Below are 22250 nucleotides of genomic sequence, written 5' to 3'. Positions count from 1 at the left end.
TTTCAGCCTGTGATGATGAATATTTACTGGGATGAAAAGAGTCATTGAGATGTTTTATTGAAAAAGTTACTCACCCTGAAACACTATTATAACTATCACAACCTTCTACTGTCCCTCTCATTTGCACAAAAGGAAGAAAACTATGACATTATTTATATATATGTATACAGTATATACCTGTATACAAACAGTGCAGGAACAAAGTTTGGACACACCTTCTGGGCTTATTCAAAGTTTCTGAAGTTTGACCGACTGATTTTAATTTGTGAAAAAAATGATGAGCACTCATTTCTCTTTACTTCTTTCCATAAAATAACTTAAAAGGTTGTCTAATAGGGCTGAACAACTTGATTTCTGCAAAACACAACTGGCCTGTACTGTTGATCTTATTTCTATAAAGGGCACTCGATCAGCTTGGTTACTCACTGGTGTTACAGGGGTCCTACGGAGCGCAGAGTTCTTGCTCTTATTCGACCGCAAAGGTCAAAAAAGGCCCATGTGCTAACTAGTCCCTTATTATTCGTGCCAAAAGTTGTGAATAGATTTCATTTTTGTGTCATTCCAAGGAAGGTTTTGAACTAAATTAGATATAAAATATATAGGTATAAAATATATAGGTATAAAACAATATTCATAACTAAGTAACATAGCATTTGCAATTTTCACTTTAAACACATTTTATGTTTTTTTTAACTCCCTTGGGAACAATTGGTACTCCAGCTCCTATAAATATATACATTTCCAGTTTTCATAGCTCATGTAGCTCATTAAAATGTTGATTTGAGTGTCTCTTAAATGGATCTTCGACATTATTTAAAATATTTACCTTAAATGTGCTTAAGCCCCACCCACTGATAACTCCTTGTTTTTCTTGAGGTGAAATCTTGTTTACCATGACCACGCCCACTCTACTGTGATTGGTCAATCATCGAGGTTTGCCACTGTGTGTCATCAACCTCCAAGGGACGCGTTTTATAAACAAAGCATAGCAAGTGATTAGAGGTTGGAGGAGTGAAGTCATTATTACGTAAATGGGCTTCGTTCTTGTAAGGTCATGTTCGCCAAGATTTCAGACGAGGGGGGGGGACTTTATAAATTTATACCTTTCCAAACATTATCATGAAGGGATGAAGGGTTTACAGCATCTTGGAGATGACGGATGAGTTTTCCTTTAAGACTACATAGAAATCTACAACTGTACAAGTGATCCTCAATAAAATCGTTTTTGGACCAAAGCAGGCCCTAACAGGTATTTCTTGTGAGCCTGTGTAGCTCAATGGATCCCCAGCCAACAACATAATTTGATTAAAGTTCTCTAACTTGATTAGTTGTTGCCGCTTGTCATTCACCATCACGATGTTGTTGGTCGATGCTGCTAAATGAGCTACAGCCAGAGTTCCTCTCTTTTTGCCTGCTGGCTTTTTAACAAAAGGACGAAATTGCACCAATTCTCGTGGACAGTCAGGCTGAATGTTGAATATTGAGGTGCTAAAATATGAGCAGTGGAATTCTTCACACATTCAACCACTGTCTTTAAAGATAAAAAGGCTTAACAAAATATTTAGGTGGGAAACAGGACTGTGTTGAGGAGGACCAGAGATAAACAACACAGAGAAAATCCTATACAACCTCCCACTGTCTCTGGGCTGTAGCAGAAGGACCCAAGAGGACTGAATGTTTACATGACTTTAACCCTTTATCCTGACATGGAAACAAACAGTTCTCGCCAATGTATAGCCTCTGATGTTATAGTTCTTTTGAGAATGTAAAAAAAACAACACATTTTACTGTGTTTGACTCAGCTAATATCTGAATTCAGTTTCTTTGCTACTTCTTTGCAGGTCGACTTGTTAGAGGAAATAAAACAAACCCAAATGTAGCTGCTTTATTGAATATTTAAAAGTGACACGAAATGGGAGATTTACTGTATGTTCAGGAACATAAATGCAAAAACCTAATGTTGATGCAAGCAACAGCACATGTAAATAAAAACAAAATAAAACTTTCATTTATCAAAAGGACTGTAAGAAAACTTCTGTGAAGCTTGAGCTATGTTTTTTTAATAACTTCTGGATGTTTGAGAAAACAGCTCCAATTAAAATGAAAGATGTTGTGTTCACTTAAATGCTGGGATATTTTTCATGTGTCAAAGTTGGAGTTAAATCAATAATGCAGTTTAGGACCATTAAACTCCTCAGGGACCACATTATGTACTCTGACTGTTGTAAAAGGTAGTGATGGACTGATGAAGCTTCATGAAACAGTGTCATGTTGTTTAGAGGTCAGTAGGTGGTGCCATCAGTTAAAAAATCAAGTGATGTTTCATTAGAACAGTTGTTCAAAACAAAGGAAAATAATGCAGAGACCGCCATCTAGTCGACTCTGAAAATAATGACACTGCTTCATGAAGCTTCATCAGACCATCACTAATGGAAACCCAATTTCTCGAAGAAGATCTACAGACTGATTAACAAAGTCTATCTAACAATAATAAATATATTTCACACTAGTAATATATCCAACACTGTTCCAACCAAAATAAAAGAGAGATATTGTTAATTGCAGTCATAACACAACAATGCCTCTGTATTAAACTCCAAAAAACAACTTTAAAAACGAAACCTTTACCCCAGAACCTTCATTTTCTCTTCATCATGACACGATGGCGGAATTAAAAAAGAGTTTTTCCTAAGGGAATATGACCTCGTAAGAGTCGGCAGCGAGACAAAGGAGGTGTATCTGAAATCGAAGCTAATGTCAGGATATGCCACATAACTGCCACAGTGGTGCCACTGCCTGCCACTGCCAATGGGAGGATCTGACTCTCATAGAGGTTAATAAGCTTGAGATGCCCCATTTGTGGGTAAGAAAGTCAAAAAACTTGGTTAAAAAAGAGCTAGGCTGGGCGGCATGTTCCCCAATACAGCCTGCCACTGCCAACGGGAGGATCTTGGTGCTGCTGTAAAATACACTTAAAAATGCCAAAAATATTGATATTCCTAAAAGTAAAAAAATTAAAATATGTCAATGTCAAAATTGACTCAAATTATTTTATGGGTCAATAAAAAGTCCTGAACAAATAATGTAAGAAAGTCGTATTTAGAGTCAAAATATTGTCCTCAATATATAACTAAAATAGTTAATAAAAAAATATCCAACAGAGATAAATTAGATGATTTGAATCAATGGCTCGATGAAGCTTCACGACACAGTATCCTATTTTTAGTAGTGATGGTCTGATGAAGCTTCATGAAGCAGTCTCATTATTTTCAGAGTCCACTAGATGGCGGTCTCTGCATTATTTTCCTTTGTTTAAAACAACTGTTATAATGAAACATCACTTGATTTTTAAGCTGATGGCGCCACCTACTGACCTCTAAACAACATGACACTGCTTGATGAAGCTAAATCAGCCCATCACTCATTTTTAGAGCCAACCAGTTCCCTTTGCTCTGAATTATATTATAATACCTGCTGAGCCTTAAAGAACCTGCTGTCAATCACAAGTGGTCCACACAGATATAGACATGACTCAGCCTGAAAATTGATACTATTAAAAAGTCAAAAACCAACAGAAATAACACGTTAAAAATGGTTCAACCTTTTCTTCTTCGTACGAGCCCGAGTAAACATGTTATCTTATTTTTCAATGGCCCCTGCAGGAGTTCAGACCAATACTTTCAGTATAACGGGTAAAAGAGACAGAACAGATGTTCCAACACTAACAGGCTCCTGCTGCGAACACACCAGATTAATCCTCTGGATCACTGGGAGCAGGACGGATTTTTGCCAAATACTGAGAAGACCTACTGAGAGTGACTTTTTTTTTTGTGGTTCTGCTTCACAGAAACAAGACTTGAATTTTAATGGATGAAATAGAAACGTTTAGAAACATGACAAGAATAATGTGATGAAGTCAATTCAACACATAACACATTTATATTCAATTTATATTAAGTTTTTTTTAAATTAAAGTAACCAGAAGGTGTTAAGTAATGATGAGTGCAATTGATGCTGTTACAAGAGAGAATAATTAATTATAATCTGTAGTCAATTAATCTTCAATAAAACAAATTTGAGAAAAGCTGCTTTAACACCACACACACTTTCAACTACACACTCCTTCACACTTCAATTGTTCCATGTCATGTAAGAGCAGGGAATGTTTTTCTCTTTAGGAAGTTCCTTTACCTCATTTAACACTACTTACCCAAAGTTTGATGATGAATTGCCACGTACGTTTTGGTATAATATCTCAGTGTGTGTGCATGTTTAAAAAGGGAAACACCGGAGAGGTTTGATTGATGAAGTCGCCCCTCTGCCTTTTAGACTTTGTCCCCTTTACATTCTTTAAAACTGACATGAGGGGTTCCACACTGGCGATCATGTCCTTGATTCAGGTAGTCTCAGAGTGTGTGTGTGTGTGAGTATCTTTGTCAGTTATAGACATTAATATTCTCTTCTTTGGATTTTGTGAATGACATTGTGTTCATGTTAATATTGTGGTACAAATAACGATTCATACATCACAATTCAATACAGCGTTGACTTAACAAGATGGTGTGATGTACATCTGTGGCACGAGTAACACCATTTCACACACTTGGTCACACACTTCACTCCTTCTCCAACCTGTCATCACTTGCTTTGCTTTGTTTATACAACAAGTCCCTTGAAGGTTGACGACACACAGTGGCAAACTTCGATATTTGACCAATCACAGCAGAGTAGGAGTGGTCATGGTAAACAAGATTTCACCTCCAGAAAAACAAAAATGTTTTCAGTGGGCAGGGCTTAATCACATTTTCTAATGTAAATATTTAAAATAAAATAGAGTTTTGTTCAAACAGATACATGCTGATGAGTACAATAGAGGTCGAAGATCCATTTAAGAGACACTTGTATCAACATGTTAATGAGCTAGATGAGCCATGAGACTGGAGACTTATTATATATATTTATAATAGCTGAAGTACCCATTGTTGCCAAGTCATTGTTGCAAAGTTTTCACAGGTTAACGTCCTCTAGGTGGCGCTCTAGCAGGAAGAAAAGGGGGAGACAGTCAGGTGGAAAAGATATTAACATTCAAAAGAAAAAGAAGACGATAGTTTACATTTTATTTAAGGAGGCAGAATATAGTTTTTTTTTAAACGTTTATTATTTTTAGTAAAACATTACGTACATAATTTTCAATAATTTAAATACACCTTTTTTTATATAAATATTTTACGATTGTATTTATTGAATAATTTTGGTGAATTATTTCTATATTAAATGGTAGATTATTATTATTAATTGTTTTAATTTGATTTCAAAATCCGATTTTTTTTCTAAATGAATGTATTTAAATATTTTAATTCACATAATTAACTATGCGTTTTCTAAAATCAATACTTTTTCATTCATTGCCATTCAATAAAAAAATAGTTGCAATATTATATTAAAGGCTGCAATTATTCAATCCAAACAAAAATGATAATACAAAAAAACCTTGGAAATGAGAATGTAGAATATATTACATTTCGTTGTTTTTAAAAAATGCTTAAAAGATTAGGGTTAAAAAATAAATAAATAAAATAAAGTTTACATTTTAAATTCAACCATTTAATATTGGGATCGACTACTTACATAATAATGCACAAACAACCTGGATGTCAACTGATAATTCAACGACACAAAGGAGAAAACGCTAAAAAAAAGTTTGGTTTTGACATTTTTGCATTATGCACATTGATGATGAAAAACACAAATAAATCCATGTGAGTTAAAAGTGATTAATCTTGTGTTGAAGAAAGTAAAAGAGCTTCTCCACAAGTTTGGAATCAATAGATTAAAAAGTTAGAAACGGCAGCGTAAAAAAACCTGACTCAATGCAAGATTGTACAACTCCAATTTTCTTATTAAAAATACTATATACAATTACAATAAGAGTCCTCTAGTGGGAATAAAAACCATCTGGAAAAGGGGGACCCCTAACAAGTGTCTCCAGCTGAGGATAAGTGTGTTATCTTAGAAAGTTGTTTTGTTCGGGGTTGACTGTTGAATTCTGTTGAGGTACAAACAGCTGTGTTTTCGGGTCCGACCTTGTTTTTTTCTAAAGTCAGGTGCCAAAAGTTGACTGTTGGGGATCCCGGCATATAAATACAAGCCACAAGGAGAGAGAGAGGAGAAGACTTCCAGCATTGGGAGCCTCAATTCCTGTTAACAGAAGCTCCAAGCAGCAAGAAAAACCTCAAACATATATAGAGTGTAGGTGCTGGGTATATGCTTGGCTGCAGGGCTTCCCATGCAGAGAGGAGCCTCGGGGGAGCCGACACCAGCTGAGACTGAAAAAACAAGGTAAGAGCCCAGCTGACATGCAGGCAGCCTCAGCTGTTTGTCTCAAAGGATAGTTCAGCATGTGAGCCACACAGAGAGCCGGGAAATGAAAGAGACTGCTAGATTAAAGGCTCTCGGGAAGAAAACCTAGTGGGAAATCTGAAAGATGGTTAAAGGTGGATGCTGCGGATTGTGCGTCGAGGTACAATGGTAAGAATCAACAAATGAAGTGATAGTTTGCGTTTGACTGCTTTATCGTCTGGCCCGGTTGCGGATGGTATTATTTTCGAGGAGATGAAATAAGGTCCATCAGCGTCATCGATCTGCGGCCGATCACAAGAACACTTGGCTGCTGAATTATGACTCCTGTTGAACGATTTTGTGTTTGTAATAACTCATCACGATCTTTATTCAATGTGACATTCTTTGTTTTTCTTTCCGGCTGTCACACAGTCAATACCTATGTATTATGAAATATGCACATTTTTGTTTTGTCTCTCCTCCATTCAAAATGCCGTTTCAAGACTCTTTTCTCTCTCCACAGACAGCATAAAGTCTGATGTAAATGATTGACAGTCTCGCAGAAGTACAGTTTAGAAGTATCTGTGTCACAGGCACAAGAGTAAAGAATGCAATAGAATAGAAGAGTTAAGTTGTGTGTTTTGAGGCTGGCAAATCAAACTAAATTCAAATTTATGAATGTTATTGGTTACTTCATATCCCTATAACTTGTTTGGAAATCACTGGAGTAATTTGAGTAATTTAAGCTATAATGTGTATAAAACTTAAGCCTAGAAATGACATTTACTCTTTTTATCTGGGCTTTACCAGCAAGTTAACTTCCTCAACCTCAACCTCCCTAGTCCCAGCTACACTTTGTGTCCTTCTTTTACATCCATGAACTTCCTCGTTGTCTTCCTCCTCTTTCTCCTGGTATCACTATATTCAATTTTCTTTTTCAAACATGTCCTCTCTCTCCCCCTCATTACTCTTTTCTAATCTGGTCCTAACCTACTCCCTTTTTTTCCACACTGACTAAACCTGCTTTAAGTGTTTTGGTCAAAACTTATTTTCCTCTTCAACACTAGCGCATGATTATAATGTTTATCGTTAAATCATCATCCATCATGAAATGTCAAGCACACACAATTGAGCCTCAAAATAAAACTGACAGAACCCAAATGTGTATTACCATGGCAACAAGTTCAAAGTTGTTTTACTTGAAAGTTGTTGGAGCATTTTAGAGAATTCCCTTTTGTTCATTTTTCTAGACACATTTTTTGTTTATTTAAAAAAATAACAACAGACATAGTATCATAGTTTTGGCAGCGGTATAGGATATAGCTAAACATCTATAATGATTCTTTATTAAATACAGTGTAGTATTATTATTATTAATTTATATAAATGATATCTGGTGTGTTTTTTTCCCACCTAGAACCGTATCAAGTCAAAAATGACTTGTAAAATTATACTTATATATTTGAACTCTCTTAATTCATGGCACAAGGAAAAACAAACCAGTTTTTGAACATTTGCAATGGATGGCCACTCAGATCCCTGAAACTGTTTCAAATATATTCACCAACTCAACCTTTGCTGAACTCTAATATTTTGATTATAAATATATTCGGACCAAAGAAAACGTATCTTTTTCTTTTTTTTAGACGATTAGCAATTTTATCTTGTGGTGAATCTTTTATTGTGAACAATTATTAATAGAAAATTAATAATAGTTAAATATATTCGTTTCAATTTTCCTTTACTCTTGGACTTAAAGTCGCTTGTGAAAACATAAAACTCAATATTAAAAGGTGTCGACAAAGCACTTTCACTTTTGTAAAAACTTTTTGTAAAACATCTAAAATTCAAGTTCAGACTCAGAGGTTGCAGTGGCACTTTCAAAATAAAAGCAAAAACTTTATTCTTTATAAACTCTTGTCCTTTTTTCTTAGACTGTGTTGTATCTTATTAATATTATTGTTGTTTTATGGTAAATTTAGGTCGAAGTTCCAACATGGACGAGAGCCTGGAGACGGACGGTCCGAGATCCTCCATGCCGGCTGAGCTTCACCATCCTCAATCTAAGTACTCCCAGTGGAAGTTCAAGCTGTTTAGGGTCAGGTCCATGGAGAAGGCCCCTTTACCTAGCGAGGCACAACTCGGGGTGGCAAAGTTGTCTGCCGTCTTGCCTCCTGCTGCTCCAATTAGACCGTCGGACAACAGTGCGAGTCCATGCAGTGCAACGAAACTGTGTCTCGAGGGGAAAAGCGAGGAGAAGGTGGGCCCGGGACAGAGGGTGGATTTAGAGCTTCAGGAGATGGTGACCCACATGAGCCATCTCAGGTGAGGGCATCTTTAAAACACTATCTTCTGTTCCTGTTTGTACCAATCATTTTTTGTTGTTTTTTTCTGGTAGGGGTCTGTGCCGTCTTTGTGGAAAAAGCTTGACAAAAACACAAGGAACACCTCACAATGTTCACGCAGATCTTGACATCCCCTGCAAAATTGCTCTTCTTAGAATGGGCTGCAAGTTGACCTCCTGGCCTGAGGTCATTCTTAAAGTCTTCAAAGTCGACGTGCGAGAGGACTCGGAGTCCGTCCATCCGACGCTTTTCTGTAGCTGTTGTCGCATCGTTTCCATTCGAGGAGGAGGCTTTTGTAGCTTTGCCAAAACCAGAGTCCTTACCTGGAGACCCCACAGCTCCCACTGCCTTCTGTGCTTTCCCAAAAAACAAGAGTTCCAGAAGGCAAGAGGGAAGAAGAGATGGGCTGTGACCAGATTGAATCCTCTGCCTAAAAAGGCCAAGTTGGACATCAGCAACAATATCACCAAAAGTCATGGGGTTCTGGTACCTTTCGGGCCCCATCACAATCCCGTACTCGGTGCCTGGAAGAAATCCAGAATCCAAAGGCAGCACTGGGCGAAAAGCGTCACCCAATGTCAAAACGACCACATGGGAAAGGAACTCATCGCGGAGAGGCTTCCTAATGACTTTCTCGCTTCCCTCACCTGCCTAGTCTGTGACCACTTGCTCTCCGACCCAGTTCAGTCTGCCTGTGGGCACCTCTTCTGCCGCGGCTGTATTAAAAAATATAACAACGTGGTGGGAGATAACTGCCCCGCCTGCAACCAGGCCTGCGACCACGCCAACCTTACCGCTCCTGCTAAAAGCTTCACTTTAGCTCTGAATTCCCTGCCCCTGCTGTGTCCTAAGGGCGACTGCGGCCAACAGGTTCGGCTTGATGCCTTCAAAGATCATTGGCAGGGCCACGAGGAGATCAAAAGCGAACAGTCCTCGGCGAACAATAGGTACCTGCTGGTCAATAAAGGCGGGAGACCTCGTCAGCATCTCCTATCGCTCACTCGTCGTGCCCAGAAGCATCGACTGAAAGATCTGAAGAAGCAGGTGAAGACCTTCGCCGAGAAAGAGGAAGGCGGTGACGTGAGGTCCGTGTGTCTGACCCTGTTCCTGCTCACACTGAGATCTTGGAATGAACACCGGGTGGCGGATGAAATAGAGGCCATGATGCAAGGTAAATGACACAAGTTAGGATTTCTTTCTTTTTTAAAAGGGAGCCATGTTTTCGTTGCTAAAAAATATCTTAGTTCCAGGCTTAAATCGTTTTCCAAAGCTATCATTAACAGTCGAAAGAAAATGGGATATTCTTGAAAAGTTTTAGTAAATAATGGCTATGGAAAAATAAAGCTCTCAAAAACAGGTTTTGCTCATTACTGAACTATGACAGGAAAGTTGTCGCCTTTGTCATCAGCTCAATGGTTCAGGTTTAATAAGCACCATTGTCGTTATTCCTGACTCCAGAATCTGTCCCGAGAAAATATTCAGACTAAAATATGAATAGACGAAAATGTCCTGCTCTGACAGTTCCGCTGCACATCCCTATTCTTACGGAAGATTTAGGGTTTTCTCGGAGGAGGAATGTGCGGAGCTGATGGGCTTAGCAGTGGCTCATCAGGGACTAGTGGAGAAAGAGGAGGATATCTCAACCGGATTTGCGAGATATGATTTCAAATCATTAATCCTAAATATAGTTTGGAAAAAGTGCCATATAGGTGTGTGGCAGAGATATGAGTGCACTCAATCCCAGGCTATATGTTCTCTTAACAAATGTATTTATTTGTGCATGGAGGTCTGAAATATAAAGAAAGCCCATTAATGCCTGACAAAAAAGGTACTTCTGCCCCTCTAAAAAGTTATGTTGTGTATATATATATATATATATACCTACTATGATTAATACAAGTGATTATTATGATTTATAATCACATTTATTACTTCATTTTTAACAGAAATTATCTAAACGTACATCAATAAAAAATAAGAAACGATTAACAAAAACAACCATGTGTTTTGAGGTTCTGCCAAATAAAACTGTATTGTGGATTAGCATTTATTAGAGTACCAACAAATGAAAACAAATAAATGCCTGATTTTGTATCTATCTGGCAATCATTTTCACTACACCCTAGTGATAAGTACTTGCAACTGTTTTGCCCCACTCAGGTTTATTTATGCGTTTCCACGAGAAAAATTTTTTTTAGATTTATATCTGGTAAAGGTTAGTGTATATTTAGCATTTATACAATCAGACCCTTTAAGAGAAAAAAAAAAAAAAAGCGATTAAAAGCCTGTGACTAAACTTTTACATGCCATTATATATCATAACGATAAGAAAGGATTTTAAATGCCACTTAAAAGTAGCCTCACTTCCATTCCTCCCTTGCTCCGTCTTTGAACTTGTCTCTTTCATTCTTAAACTCCCTTTAATTCAAAATAACAACTCTTGTGAAGGGGCTGTTTGAATCAAAACAACATCAGCAGCCCTTGTATCTGCAAATTACAGCGACAGTGCCATCATCCTCTCATGGGAATAGAAGCCAGCTGGTGTCTGTTTTCATCTGCAGCCAATACATCACTTTCAGCAACTTTACCGAATCACCTTCTGTCCCTCCGTAACATACGGAAATTAGGAATTATGGGAAATTGTAATCATAGGGTTGTGGGCTTTTGACAACGCTAGATTCACATTTGGATTTGATATTTGCAATTTGCCTCGTGCAGGATTGCAAATGACATCCAACATTGTACATTGAATGAGGAAATGTTAAATGAAGGTCTATTTCTTCCAGAATATACCTTCTGTTTCTCCTTATATCTCAATCGGCTTTCTCTTTTTTCATGTTTGTTTTACTCCAATTTGTTGGATATAATATACAGGATGCAAAATTACACAACGATATATCTGAAGTGAATCACCTTCCTCTTATAGATACTTGAAAATATGCATTCCTGGTTCACTTCTTGAGACTTACGTTTACAATCAAATGCTTAAACATTAATAAATAAATATAAGTTATTTAAAAAATGCATGTTATTATTTTGAAACAAATAATTATATTTATTATTAAAAATAAAATAAAAAAGACACTCTACCAAGCAGTATTTTGTCAAGCAAAATTACCTAATAAGTTGTATATAATTAAATTAATATAAAGGGTATTCATTTTGATGTTATTCTCAAAGAATCGTATCATCTACATATAGATATATATCAAAATATATATAAAGTCAATCTGAATTTAAACTTATTTGTGAGTCACAATTGAATCATTAAAATAAATCCATACAACTGTATCAATACAACAGGGTTTTTATTGATCCTTTCAGTTTATAGATTAGATTAACCCTTGTGCGGTCTCTGGGTCAAGGTGAACAACACTGCATATGTATTTCGTGAGGCCAGAGTGGTGGTTCACCTTGACCAATCTCAAAATGTAAACCCCTTTTTGTTAATCAGTCCTTGTTTTTTTATTCATGCATGTCTACATTATTGTTGTTACCTCAGGGTCAAGGTGACCCGAAGGCCCTAAAACAAATGTTCAAGGGACACCTCAAACAAAAGGGTGTTAATAGTGTCAGCAACACAACTCTTAAATCATGGAAGTTGTTAAATGTCTAACATGTTAAGTAATATATATATATATATTTTAAATTCAAAGGGAAATAACTATACTTTCGCTATTTGTAGATAAAATTGCTTCGTTTGTTCGCAAAAGCAGAATATATTTTGTAATTATGTGTAGTTTCTCTCTCTTTATTGTTTGTGTTTTCCCTCTGTTTGCAATGGTATGATTAAAGTTTTTTTTCTTTTCTTCTTGGCAGGAAAAGGCTTTGGGCTGCACCCCGCTGTGTGTCTGGCCATTCGGGTCAACACTTTCTTGAGCTGCAGTCAGTATCATAAAATGTATCGAACTGTCAAAGCTACCATTGGCCGCCAGATCTTTCAACCTTTGCACAGCCTCAGAGCAGCTGAGAAGGAGCTTATCCCCGGATTCCACTCGTTTGAATGGCAGCCATTGCTTAAGAAAGTCTCTGCGGATTGCAATGTCGGCATTATTAATGGACTCTCAGGGTGGACTTCCTCCGTGGATGAATCTCCAGCTGACACTATCACTCGCCGCTATCGCTATGATGTCGCCCTGGTGTCAGCGCTAAAGGATATGGAGGACGAGATCTTAGAGGGGCTGAAAGAGAGTGGTATTGAAGACAGCGCTTGCACCGCTGGCTTCAGTGTTCTAATAAAAGAATCCTGCGACGGCATGGGGGACGTCAGTGAAAAGCATGGCGGGGGACCGGCCGTCCCCGAGAAGGCCGTACGTTTCTCCTTCACTGTGATGTCCATTTCTGTGTTAATAGACGGCGGGAAAGAAGTCACCGTTTTCACCGAGCCCGGCCCGAATTCCGAACTCTCCTGCAAGCCTCTTTGTCTGATGTTCGTGGATGAGTCAGACCATGAGAGCCTCACCGCCGTGCTGGGGCCAATTGTGGCCGAGCGTAACGCGATGCAGGAAAGCCGGCTCATCCTATCCATCGGTGGGCTACCTCGCTTCTTCCGCTTCCAATTCAGAGGAACGGGATATGATGAGAAAATGGTGAGAGAAATGGAAGGCCTGGAGTCTTCGGGCTCCGCCTACATCTGCACTCTTTGCGACTCCAGTCGAGCGGAAGCCTCTCGAAACATGGTGCTTCACTCCATCACCCGTAGCCACAGCGAGAACCTGGAGCGCTATGAAATATGGAGAACCAATCCTTTTTCCGAGTCCGCCGAGGAGCTACGAGATAGAGTCAAGGGGGTCTCCGCTAAGCCCTTCATGGAAACTCAATCCACGCTGGATGCGTTGCACTGTGACATCGGCAATGCCACAGAGTTCTACAAAATATTCCAGGACGAAATCGGCGAGGTTTTCAAAAAGGTCAATCCCAGCCGGGAGCAGCGGCGCAGCTGGAGGGCAGCGTTGGACAAAGAGCTGAGGAGGAGGATGAAGCTGAAACCTGTGATGAGGATGAATGGGAACTATGCCCGAAGGCTAATGACTCTAGAGACAGTGGAGGTTGTGTGTCTGCTGGTGCCCTCCGAGGAGAGGAGGGAGGCCCTCAGGGAGCTAATGCGACTGTATCTCCAGATGAAGCCTGTGTGGCGGGCAACCTGCCCAGCCAAAGAATGCCCCGACCAGCTGTGCCGCTACAGCTTTAACTCGCAGCGCTTTGCCGACCTCCTCGCCACCGCGTTTAAATATAGATACAACGGGAAGATAACCAATTACCTGCACAAAACCCTGGCCCACGTCCCTGAAATCATAGAGAGAGACGGATCCATCGGGGCGTGGGCCAGCGAGGGGAACGAGTCGGCGAACAAACTGTTCCGGCGTTTCCGGAAGATGAACGCACGTCAGTCCAAGGCTTTTGAATTGGAGGATGTGCTGAAACATCACTGGCTCTACACCTCAAAGTACCTGCAGAGGTTTATGGAGGCTCACAAGGAAAAATCCTTAAGAGCAGTAGTGAGTCATGCTCTGCAGGGGAGCAAGAATGTGTCTGTTAAGGGAACTATGTGAGATGTGAACTACAATACTACTAATAAAATAATTTTTTTCAAATTGTTTCCGCTTCAAAATCTATCATGTATGGAGCCAAAACCAATGTTTTAAGTAAAACTGGATGTGGTCTAATGCTGGTGAACAATGAAAGAAACAAAGGTCAAAAGCTTTGTTTAAAAAAAGCAATTGAAGTAAATAGAAATTGTAAAAGAATGAAATAAACATTTAAATTATATCAAAGGGAGACATTTCCAAAGTATGGTTCAGGTGCCATTTGGTTCCCTTTAGCCATTTCCATGCAACCCAAGGTCACTAATAGAAACACAATTAGTATTATATACATTTAAAAAATAGCCTTTTAAAGTAAGTTAGTAAGTAAGTAATTTTTATTTATAGAGCGCTTTGCTAGACCACCACCAGGGTAACTAAGCGCTTTAACAATAAAAAAAAATACTCAAAAAATATATACTTAAAAGGTCAAGATAACACCGAGAACAACACATGAGTCCAGAAAATCTAAATTTAAATAATCTTTTATCAAATAGCTTCCATGAGAAAGCATTTTAAAGTTAAGGTGCTTTGTGTCGATGCTAATTTCTAAATACAAAGATAAGAAATCCTATCATATAGTGGTTATATGTTTTTTTGTAAATGCTTTAAACAGGTTGGCTATAAATTAGTTATTATTATTAGATACATTTTTTTATTTCGAAATGAGATAAATCTTGGAATAATGTCCATGCTTCTTGTTTTCACTTCATGAAAATGTGCGGAAACTCATCATCTAAGGAAACTTTCTCTTCAAAATATATTATTTTCAAATGTCTTTTTAAACTTGGAAAAAGATGAAAGTAAAAACTTCTAGATTGTATTTTGAGCCAACTAAGACAATTATAAAAAAGTACTAAATTAAAATGTTAGTTATATCTGACCTCATGAAGGCCACACAGGAAATGTCAACCAAGTCTCACTTTACCTACATAAAATGAACACAAACTGATTTGCAGTATCCTCTTGTTCAACAATGTGTTGGTGCAGTGTCAACCACTAAATCATTAAAACCATTTGTTTTAGGATTTGAACCATTTCTTATCCAGCAAACAAAACCTGAACCAAGTTTAATGTGATTCCACACCAGTTCTAAATGCTGCAGGTTTTCCCCTCTTGCTTCCGTTCCAGTCAGAGGAGGATTTAACCTCTGAAGAATCCAAGAGTAACATAGTTTTCTATTTCCCAAGTCACAGTGAGAAGGTTCTTTTTTTTTTTAATCTTTGAAATATGGGGCAGTTTATTGTATTGCTGGGATCTGACACATTTATGGATTTATATAGCAACAATATTTATGGTAACAGATGAAAGCACGGTAAGTCATGGCGGGAAATTGTGTTAAAAAAGACCTCATTTGCGGACAGTGTATTAATATATCATGGAAGCTGGGGCAAAATGCAATCACAGGGACCCAAATGCGCTTTGTTTCATAAATGCCCTCTGAGAAATATTAGTTTAGTGCTTTATCGTGGGATCCCGCTGGGGCTGGAGAGATGCCGGGGTCACTTTGAACCGATTTTGATCTCCTTTAACTTTTTTTCTGCACAAGGTAGAAATTCCAAATACTTTCATTGGTCACATATGTTGACGTTATTTGTTGATAGAAATAAAGTGAGTATGCTGTATGTACATCTATGTATGTTTAAATGTCAGGATTATATTCCCAGTCCAACGTTCAAGTAGAAGAAAAGTAAAATAACAAACCAGCAAACAATTAAGTATTAAGTATATTTGTAAAGCGTCTTTCTAGACCATAAAGCTCTTGAACAATCAAAAGTAATACACATTTTAAAGTACATACAAATTAAAAAACTCTTAAAGGCCAAGACAACATAAGACATACACAGGAGTCCCTGACGATTAGGAAAAAGCCTGCACAAATAAAAAGATCTTAAGAAATTTCTTGAAGGTACCAGTAGATCCATCAAATGCAGAGAGAGAGGAAGATCGTTCCAAAGCTTAAGAGCAACAGCCTGGAAGGATTTCTCTCTTCTGGTCCTGAACCGTGTGCGAGGAACTGTCAGTAGATTCTAGATAGAATAGATCCACAGACCTAAGAGCCCGAGTTGGGGTGTAAGGCTGGATCAGATCACTAATGTAAGGAGGAGTCTGACCATGAATAGATCTGAAAGTAAGAATCAGAATTTTAAAATTAATCCTGAGAGAAACTGGCAGCCAATTTGCGTCTTTTGTCTTTGCGACCCAGTAACAAATGTCTCACGTACCGGTACTGGTCCCCAGGCCTGGTGTCGGTAGAGGCTAATTTACCAACAGCTTTCCTGCACGGACGGATCAAGAATCTCTACAGTCTCACTGTGTTTACCCGCCGATATTCTCCTGCTGCTGCGTTTGACAGAAGAGACGGACGGCGAGGCCCTAATGCAATCAGATTTGTTGGCAACTTGATTTGTTTGATTGATTGATTAGAATGCCTTTCTCTGCCCTCACTATTCGAAAATAGTGGCAGGCAATTTTGTTGTCCCCCCTCCATTGAAAAGTGGATTTTATTTTAACTGTCACAGGATGGACGGCGTGACAGCTGTTGTCGTGAGGCTACAATCATATCGTGTGTTCCAGTACATCTCGTGCCATATTGCTTTTTGCTTTCCTATAATGGATTTCATATTTTGAATAATGGATGAAGCCGGATTTGATGAATTTCAATTCTGAATCGTTTCTCAGGTTTATTTCCTTCTCCATTTGATAATCGATGTGGGTTTGACTCGTTTTAATTTTCTGCCTTTGTGAACAGAAGACTTGTGTTCAGTTGAATTAGCATCAACAGCTTGATCAAGACGCCGGAGATCAGGATGTGTCAGAACTTTTTTCATGTAATAAAGCGATACAATTGTAAACTTGTTTTTATCATTTCAGTTGTTTTAACCTCCACATATCTCATCCTTTGATTCATTAAATAACATTCATTAAACTGGTAGATTAATTTTCATATTTATATGGTGACCTATAAAGATGTCAGCGTTTAAGTTAAGATAAGGAACAGAGATTATGGATGTCTACAATTATACAGAGACTTCCAATAATAAATCTGAGGTTGATGGGAGTTTGATACTCCCTGCTAAAGACACTTTGGTAAATATAAAATTTGTTTGGCCTCTGACCAAAAGTGCTAAAAAAAAGATTTTAGCCCCTTGTGTGATTGAGTTTGACACCCCTGCATCAAACCAGTCTTTATCTATCGCATCATCTCTAATGAAGTCGTTGGAGGGAGTTATGGCCGATCCCAGCTTCTTAGGGCAAGAGACTGGATTCACATATATTTCCAAACAAGCCGATTCATAATTAAACTATGACTAATTTATTAAACTTGTTTAAAGCACATGTTGTTATGCAATTATGTTGATCAGGTCCAAGATCATCACTACTTGAAAAGCACTCTGAGAGTGCATACCTCTGTCAAGCATTTCATTTCTACCCATATTGTGGTTTTTATAATCATTTTTTAATCTACCTTTCTTTTGGTAATTTGACATGTTCTTCTGAAATTGGAAATTATTGTCCTATTTACATCTGGTAGATCCTTATGCATCAAATAAATTAGGGAACAGAACATTGGTTCAAATTCCTGAAACATTTTTAAAAATGATCTGCTGTTAATTGTTGCAGTGCATAATGGGTCTTGATGTACAAGTATGAGTGACAGCGGTGCTTTACTACACCCTGAAAAAATATATATTATTTTGCAGGGATGGTTGTTAATAGACTCGCATATTATGGGGTAAATTATCCAGTATAATGGCATTTATCTTCTCATAAAACATTTGAATGTAGTATTAAGACACAATTGTTATCATGGATGAATCTAATAATAATTTGGATCAATAAGCAGAACTATCTAAACTAACTAAAGTCTAACAATAAAACTGAATCTGGAACAGCTTCATATTATTTACTTATATTTAATTTATTATATTATATTGATATATTGTTATTATTTTAATTAAATGTCTTCAATAAATGTTGGTTTTTGTAATCACTTCAATATAATATTATGAAAATGCATTTCACCCAAAAAAAATATTTCATTTATGCAATTAATTTCATATTAATGTTTCATGCTCTTCATGTTACTCTCCTGATATTTAAAACTTAAATTTACAACATAATTTGTAGAAATTTAGCAAATATTAATTGTATTTAATGCGAACCATGATGAATCAAAGTCACAAAGACAGACAGACGTATATTTCTTTAAAACAATAACAGACACAAATGTCATTTTAAAAGAAGTTTATTGGGAAAATGACAGTATGGAACATGTTGAAAGCATGAAAATGAAGCAAGAAAAAAACTTCATGTTAAGCAACTATCATTGGATCAGTTAAAAAGTCTTTTAAAAATGCTCTTTTTGGCTTTCTGCTTTATCTTTTGTGCAATAGTCGCTTTTCTGTGCTTCAGCTTGATTGGTGTGCGCTTCAAGGGCATCGCGACTCGTGGCGGGGTCATCTCCTGCTGGGGTGGAGAACGATGATCCAGGCAGAAGTATTTCTTCTTATCCCAGGAGAGTTGGAAGAGCGAGGTCTCCGAGAGATCCATGCACTGTGCGTGGACCCAGTGGCCCGAATCCCCACTGGAGCAAAAGATCATGGCGGGACGCGAGAGCTCTGTGGAGTAAAGCGGCTCCCAGGTGTTCTGATCCACCTTACAGCCCAAGCAACATCTGATCCAGTACCCGGTCTTGGATTCATCCTCCTCATCCTCCTTGTTATAGGTGCCCTCGCCTTCATCGCCGCTGTCAATCAGTTCATGAGGCTCCCGACCGAAGTATAGCTCTTCTGAATCTTCAAGAGGAGTCGAGTTGTCGGTCAAATCCTGGCTACACTCTTGAGCGTCGTCTTCGGCTCCACCTTCTATTTCAAATTTGACGAGATAGTAGGCGTGTGTTTCTGTGCCTGGTCGTCCTTCGTTCGGGACAGCCAGCAGGAAGTTCACCTCCCCTGCGCTGCCACCGTACCACGTCCGGCTATGTAGAACATCTGGGGTCCACTTAGGCGACTCCATGGTCTGAATGTGAATCCCTTTTTCATCAAGCTTCACCGAAGTGCACTCTAATCTCTTCTCAGAATCTGACTCATACCCTCCCAGGATGATGTACTCGTGGGCTTGGCTGACCCGGGTGACCATGGCGCTAGAGATGGATAGTCCAGAAGCTAACGCCTCACAGGCGAGCAAAGGTCGGCCCTGCAACAGCTCCACACGAAGGCGAAAGAGTCGAGGTGGGCGAGAGTCAGAGTTGAGCGAGTGACCTCCCAAGAGGTAGACACAGTCCTCTCTGGCCAGAGCCAGGTGGAAGGCCTGACCGTCACCGAGTTCAGGTAAAGTGTGAGCAGATGTGGAGCCAAACTCTAGGTCAAACACATACACCTGAGGGGGACAGTCGACAACGCTGTTCCAGCTTTCCGTTGTCCTCTCTTTGTCGGACATGTACGACCGTCCGCCAAATAACACGTAGGCGGTCTTACCGTTGCTTTGAACTACGCTCAGTGTGTGACCGTATCGGCTGCCAGGTGTTTCTCCGACGAGCACTTTTTCATTACACCGTAAGGTCAGTTTGCGGTTGCAACCCCGACTTTCTGTGGTAAGCACATATAACGCCGACGAGAGCTCGTTGTTCGGGGTGCGGCCACCGTGGACTAGATAGCTTTCTGGAAGACCGTCGTGAGGATCCAGGCGGCAAAGGGCAGGGCAGCGAAGGGGAGGAAGGTAAATGGAGTCGTTGGAGAAGGTGATCGGCCGAAGTCGCAGCTCATGATTTCTAAAGCGGACACCGAACACCCCAGTTGGGCAAAACCTCTTGGGCCATCCCTTTTGTCCGAAGAGGAGAACCTCACCGTCCAGCTGTAGCAGAGAGCAACCTGGCTGGAGAAAACCCTCACAGTTGACTGGGGTTAAAGGTTGGAGGGTCATTGTGATGCCTGTATAGAAACAAATAAGAACAAAGTCACTTGCATTTTCTTTCTTTGTTTCTTGTTTAACGCAAAACAATGTGTCTATTAAAGTGTTGGTACCAATTCACCACTATTCCCAATTGTGGTTTACATTTTTTTTTATGGTTTTCAACCTTTCCCCCAAAACTTTTTACATTTATTTTTGTTTTAAATAATGTAACTTTACATGAGACGTTGGCATGGTAGTGACATTCATTGAGTATATATTCAACCATTGTGTTATCGCAGGGTCAAGGTGACCCGCAGGCTCAAAATCAAATGTGTTTGAGGTACCCCTTGTGTTGCTTTTGGGTAAAAGTGAAGTACCTTTGGGTCATCTTGACCCAGGGATAACACAATGGTTAGAAAAAAAAAAAATGAATGAATATAACTAAACAAAAGTGGTGCATAGTTCATGTTTTTTTTATATTATTATAACATTCCAAAAACATTTTTTTAATATATTTTTTTAAATAGTTAAGGGAAAAAAACATATATAAACATTCATCTAAAAAAATATATTTAAAATGTTATTTCAACACACACTAGTCAATTTAAAATAGTATATACTTATAATCCTACTTTGAAAACAACTAGGAAGAAGCAAACAAATGCAGTTGGATGACATATCATTCATTTTACAAATTGCTTTTCGAAAGATAGCAGCACGAGTTTTGTCAACAAGAAAATAAACATGAATTAGAAAAAAGGTTGATTAAGTAACTAAATGTTTCAATGATCTTACCTTGTCGCAGATCTCAGAGCTCTCTCAGCCTTTTTAACTCAAATGCTGAAATCTCTAAATGCGGCCTGTGCTGCTTTTCATTTCCCCGCAAAGAATTTGTGAGGCTCCATTGACTCACAAACACTTCTGGATCTTGAGGTTAACTGTGTGTGACTGTTGCTCATTGGCAGAGCTGCCAGACTGAGTCAGTGGAGCGGTGTCGCAAGTTATCAGTTACACTTCACTCCAAACAGACTCCAGGGAGCCTGAAGACAAAGCTGAACCTGAGGAACACCTACGACCATTCGTGAAACTTGAAAAAATACGCAGCGACTAAAAAGAAAAGAGGGTCACCGGTTCTCTCTCGTTACGTAATACCACGGCGAGAAAGACGAACCATATAAATTATAACAAAACCAGCTTTAATTAGAACACTTTTGAATAGTTCATTAAAGGGATGTTGGCTAGCCAAATGCTCAAAACTGTGGAACTGCCCTAGATTGTAAACTAAATGTGTAATGCCAAAGGGATTTGAGTTTCACTGCATTCACAATTAAAAACACAAGAGTCAGATGTTTAATTAGCAGGATTGTAGGTGAGTTTCACAATACAAGTAATTGATTAAATCTCATGTAAAACCGGTTTGAATTAATAAAATATAAACTTGTAAGGTTGAAACGGTTATTCCATAAAATAATTGGCAAAATATATAGACATTTATTTATTAACACAACTTATATTGACTTAATTATATTGTCATAATCATAGTCATCTTAATCATGACAAGATTATATTTCGCATTTACATCTGATGTCTCTGGTCTCATTGTTGTATGTTCACGTAAAAGAAAAAAAAAAAAAAAAAAAGAAAAAAAAGAATTAATAATAAAAAATAAAAATAATAGTAATACATTAAAAGAAAAAAAAAATAAAGGTTGTAACTCAGGGTTGTTCAAACTAAAAAAAAATAAGAGAAAATGAGCAGCTGCCAAATATGAACTGTTACTCTACCAAAAAAGTCCTCCAGAGGTTAAAAAAAATACATCAAGTTCAACCAGTTCAACACAAGACCTTCTTTACAGACAGAAAAAAACTAAATCTATAAACACAAGTAAAGGCACTTGACAGCGTCAAGTTAATCCTTTCTGTTTGATATGCCTCTTTTTTATTAAAATTGGAGTTTTTACAATTTTTAATTATTCAATATTAGAGTTTATAACTGAGAAAACCGGCTGCATGAAGCATATTCAAGGACTATAAAAAGCCTCCAGGCCGGCTTTACTTACCTAGAATAAAAAAAACAATTTTTAACTGAA

At 38.3% G+C, this 22250-nt stretch overlaps 2 protein-coding genes across 2 annotated transcripts; one reads left to right on the top strand and one right to left on the bottom strand.

Moving 5' to 3' along the window:
* The first annotated feature begins 8825 nt into the window (after window positions 1–8825).
* Window positions 8826–14236, top strand: rag1 (recombination activating 1). Its single transcript, XM_087797762.1, has 2 exons — window positions 8826–9855; window positions 12504–14236. Exons 1-2 carry the CDS (start codon window positions 8841–8843, stop codon window positions 14234–14236), a joined length of 2748 nt encoding a protein of 915 aa, XP_087653888.1. The 5' UTR covers window positions 8826–8840.
* Window positions 14237–18601: 4365 nt separating this feature from the next.
* Window positions 18602–20191, bottom strand: rag2 (recombination activating gene 2). Its single transcript, XM_087797167.1, has one exon. The coding sequence runs from the start codon at window positions 20189–20191 to the stop codon at window positions 18602–18604; it is 1590 nt and encodes a 529-aa protein (XP_087653293.1).
* Between the last annotated feature and the right edge of the window lie 2059 nt (window positions 20192–22250).

The sequence above is a fragment of the Callionymus lyra genome, chromosome 8 (assembly GCF_982586985.1).
Source record: "Callionymus lyra chromosome 8, fCalLyr1.hap1.1, whole genome shotgun sequence".
Classification (NCBI taxonomy): Eukaryota; Metazoa; Chordata; class Actinopteri; order Syngnathiformes; family Callionymidae; genus Callionymus; species Callionymus lyra.
Note: the sequence above shows the minus strand (reverse complement) of the source record. Positions and strands in the feature narration are given on the sequence as shown.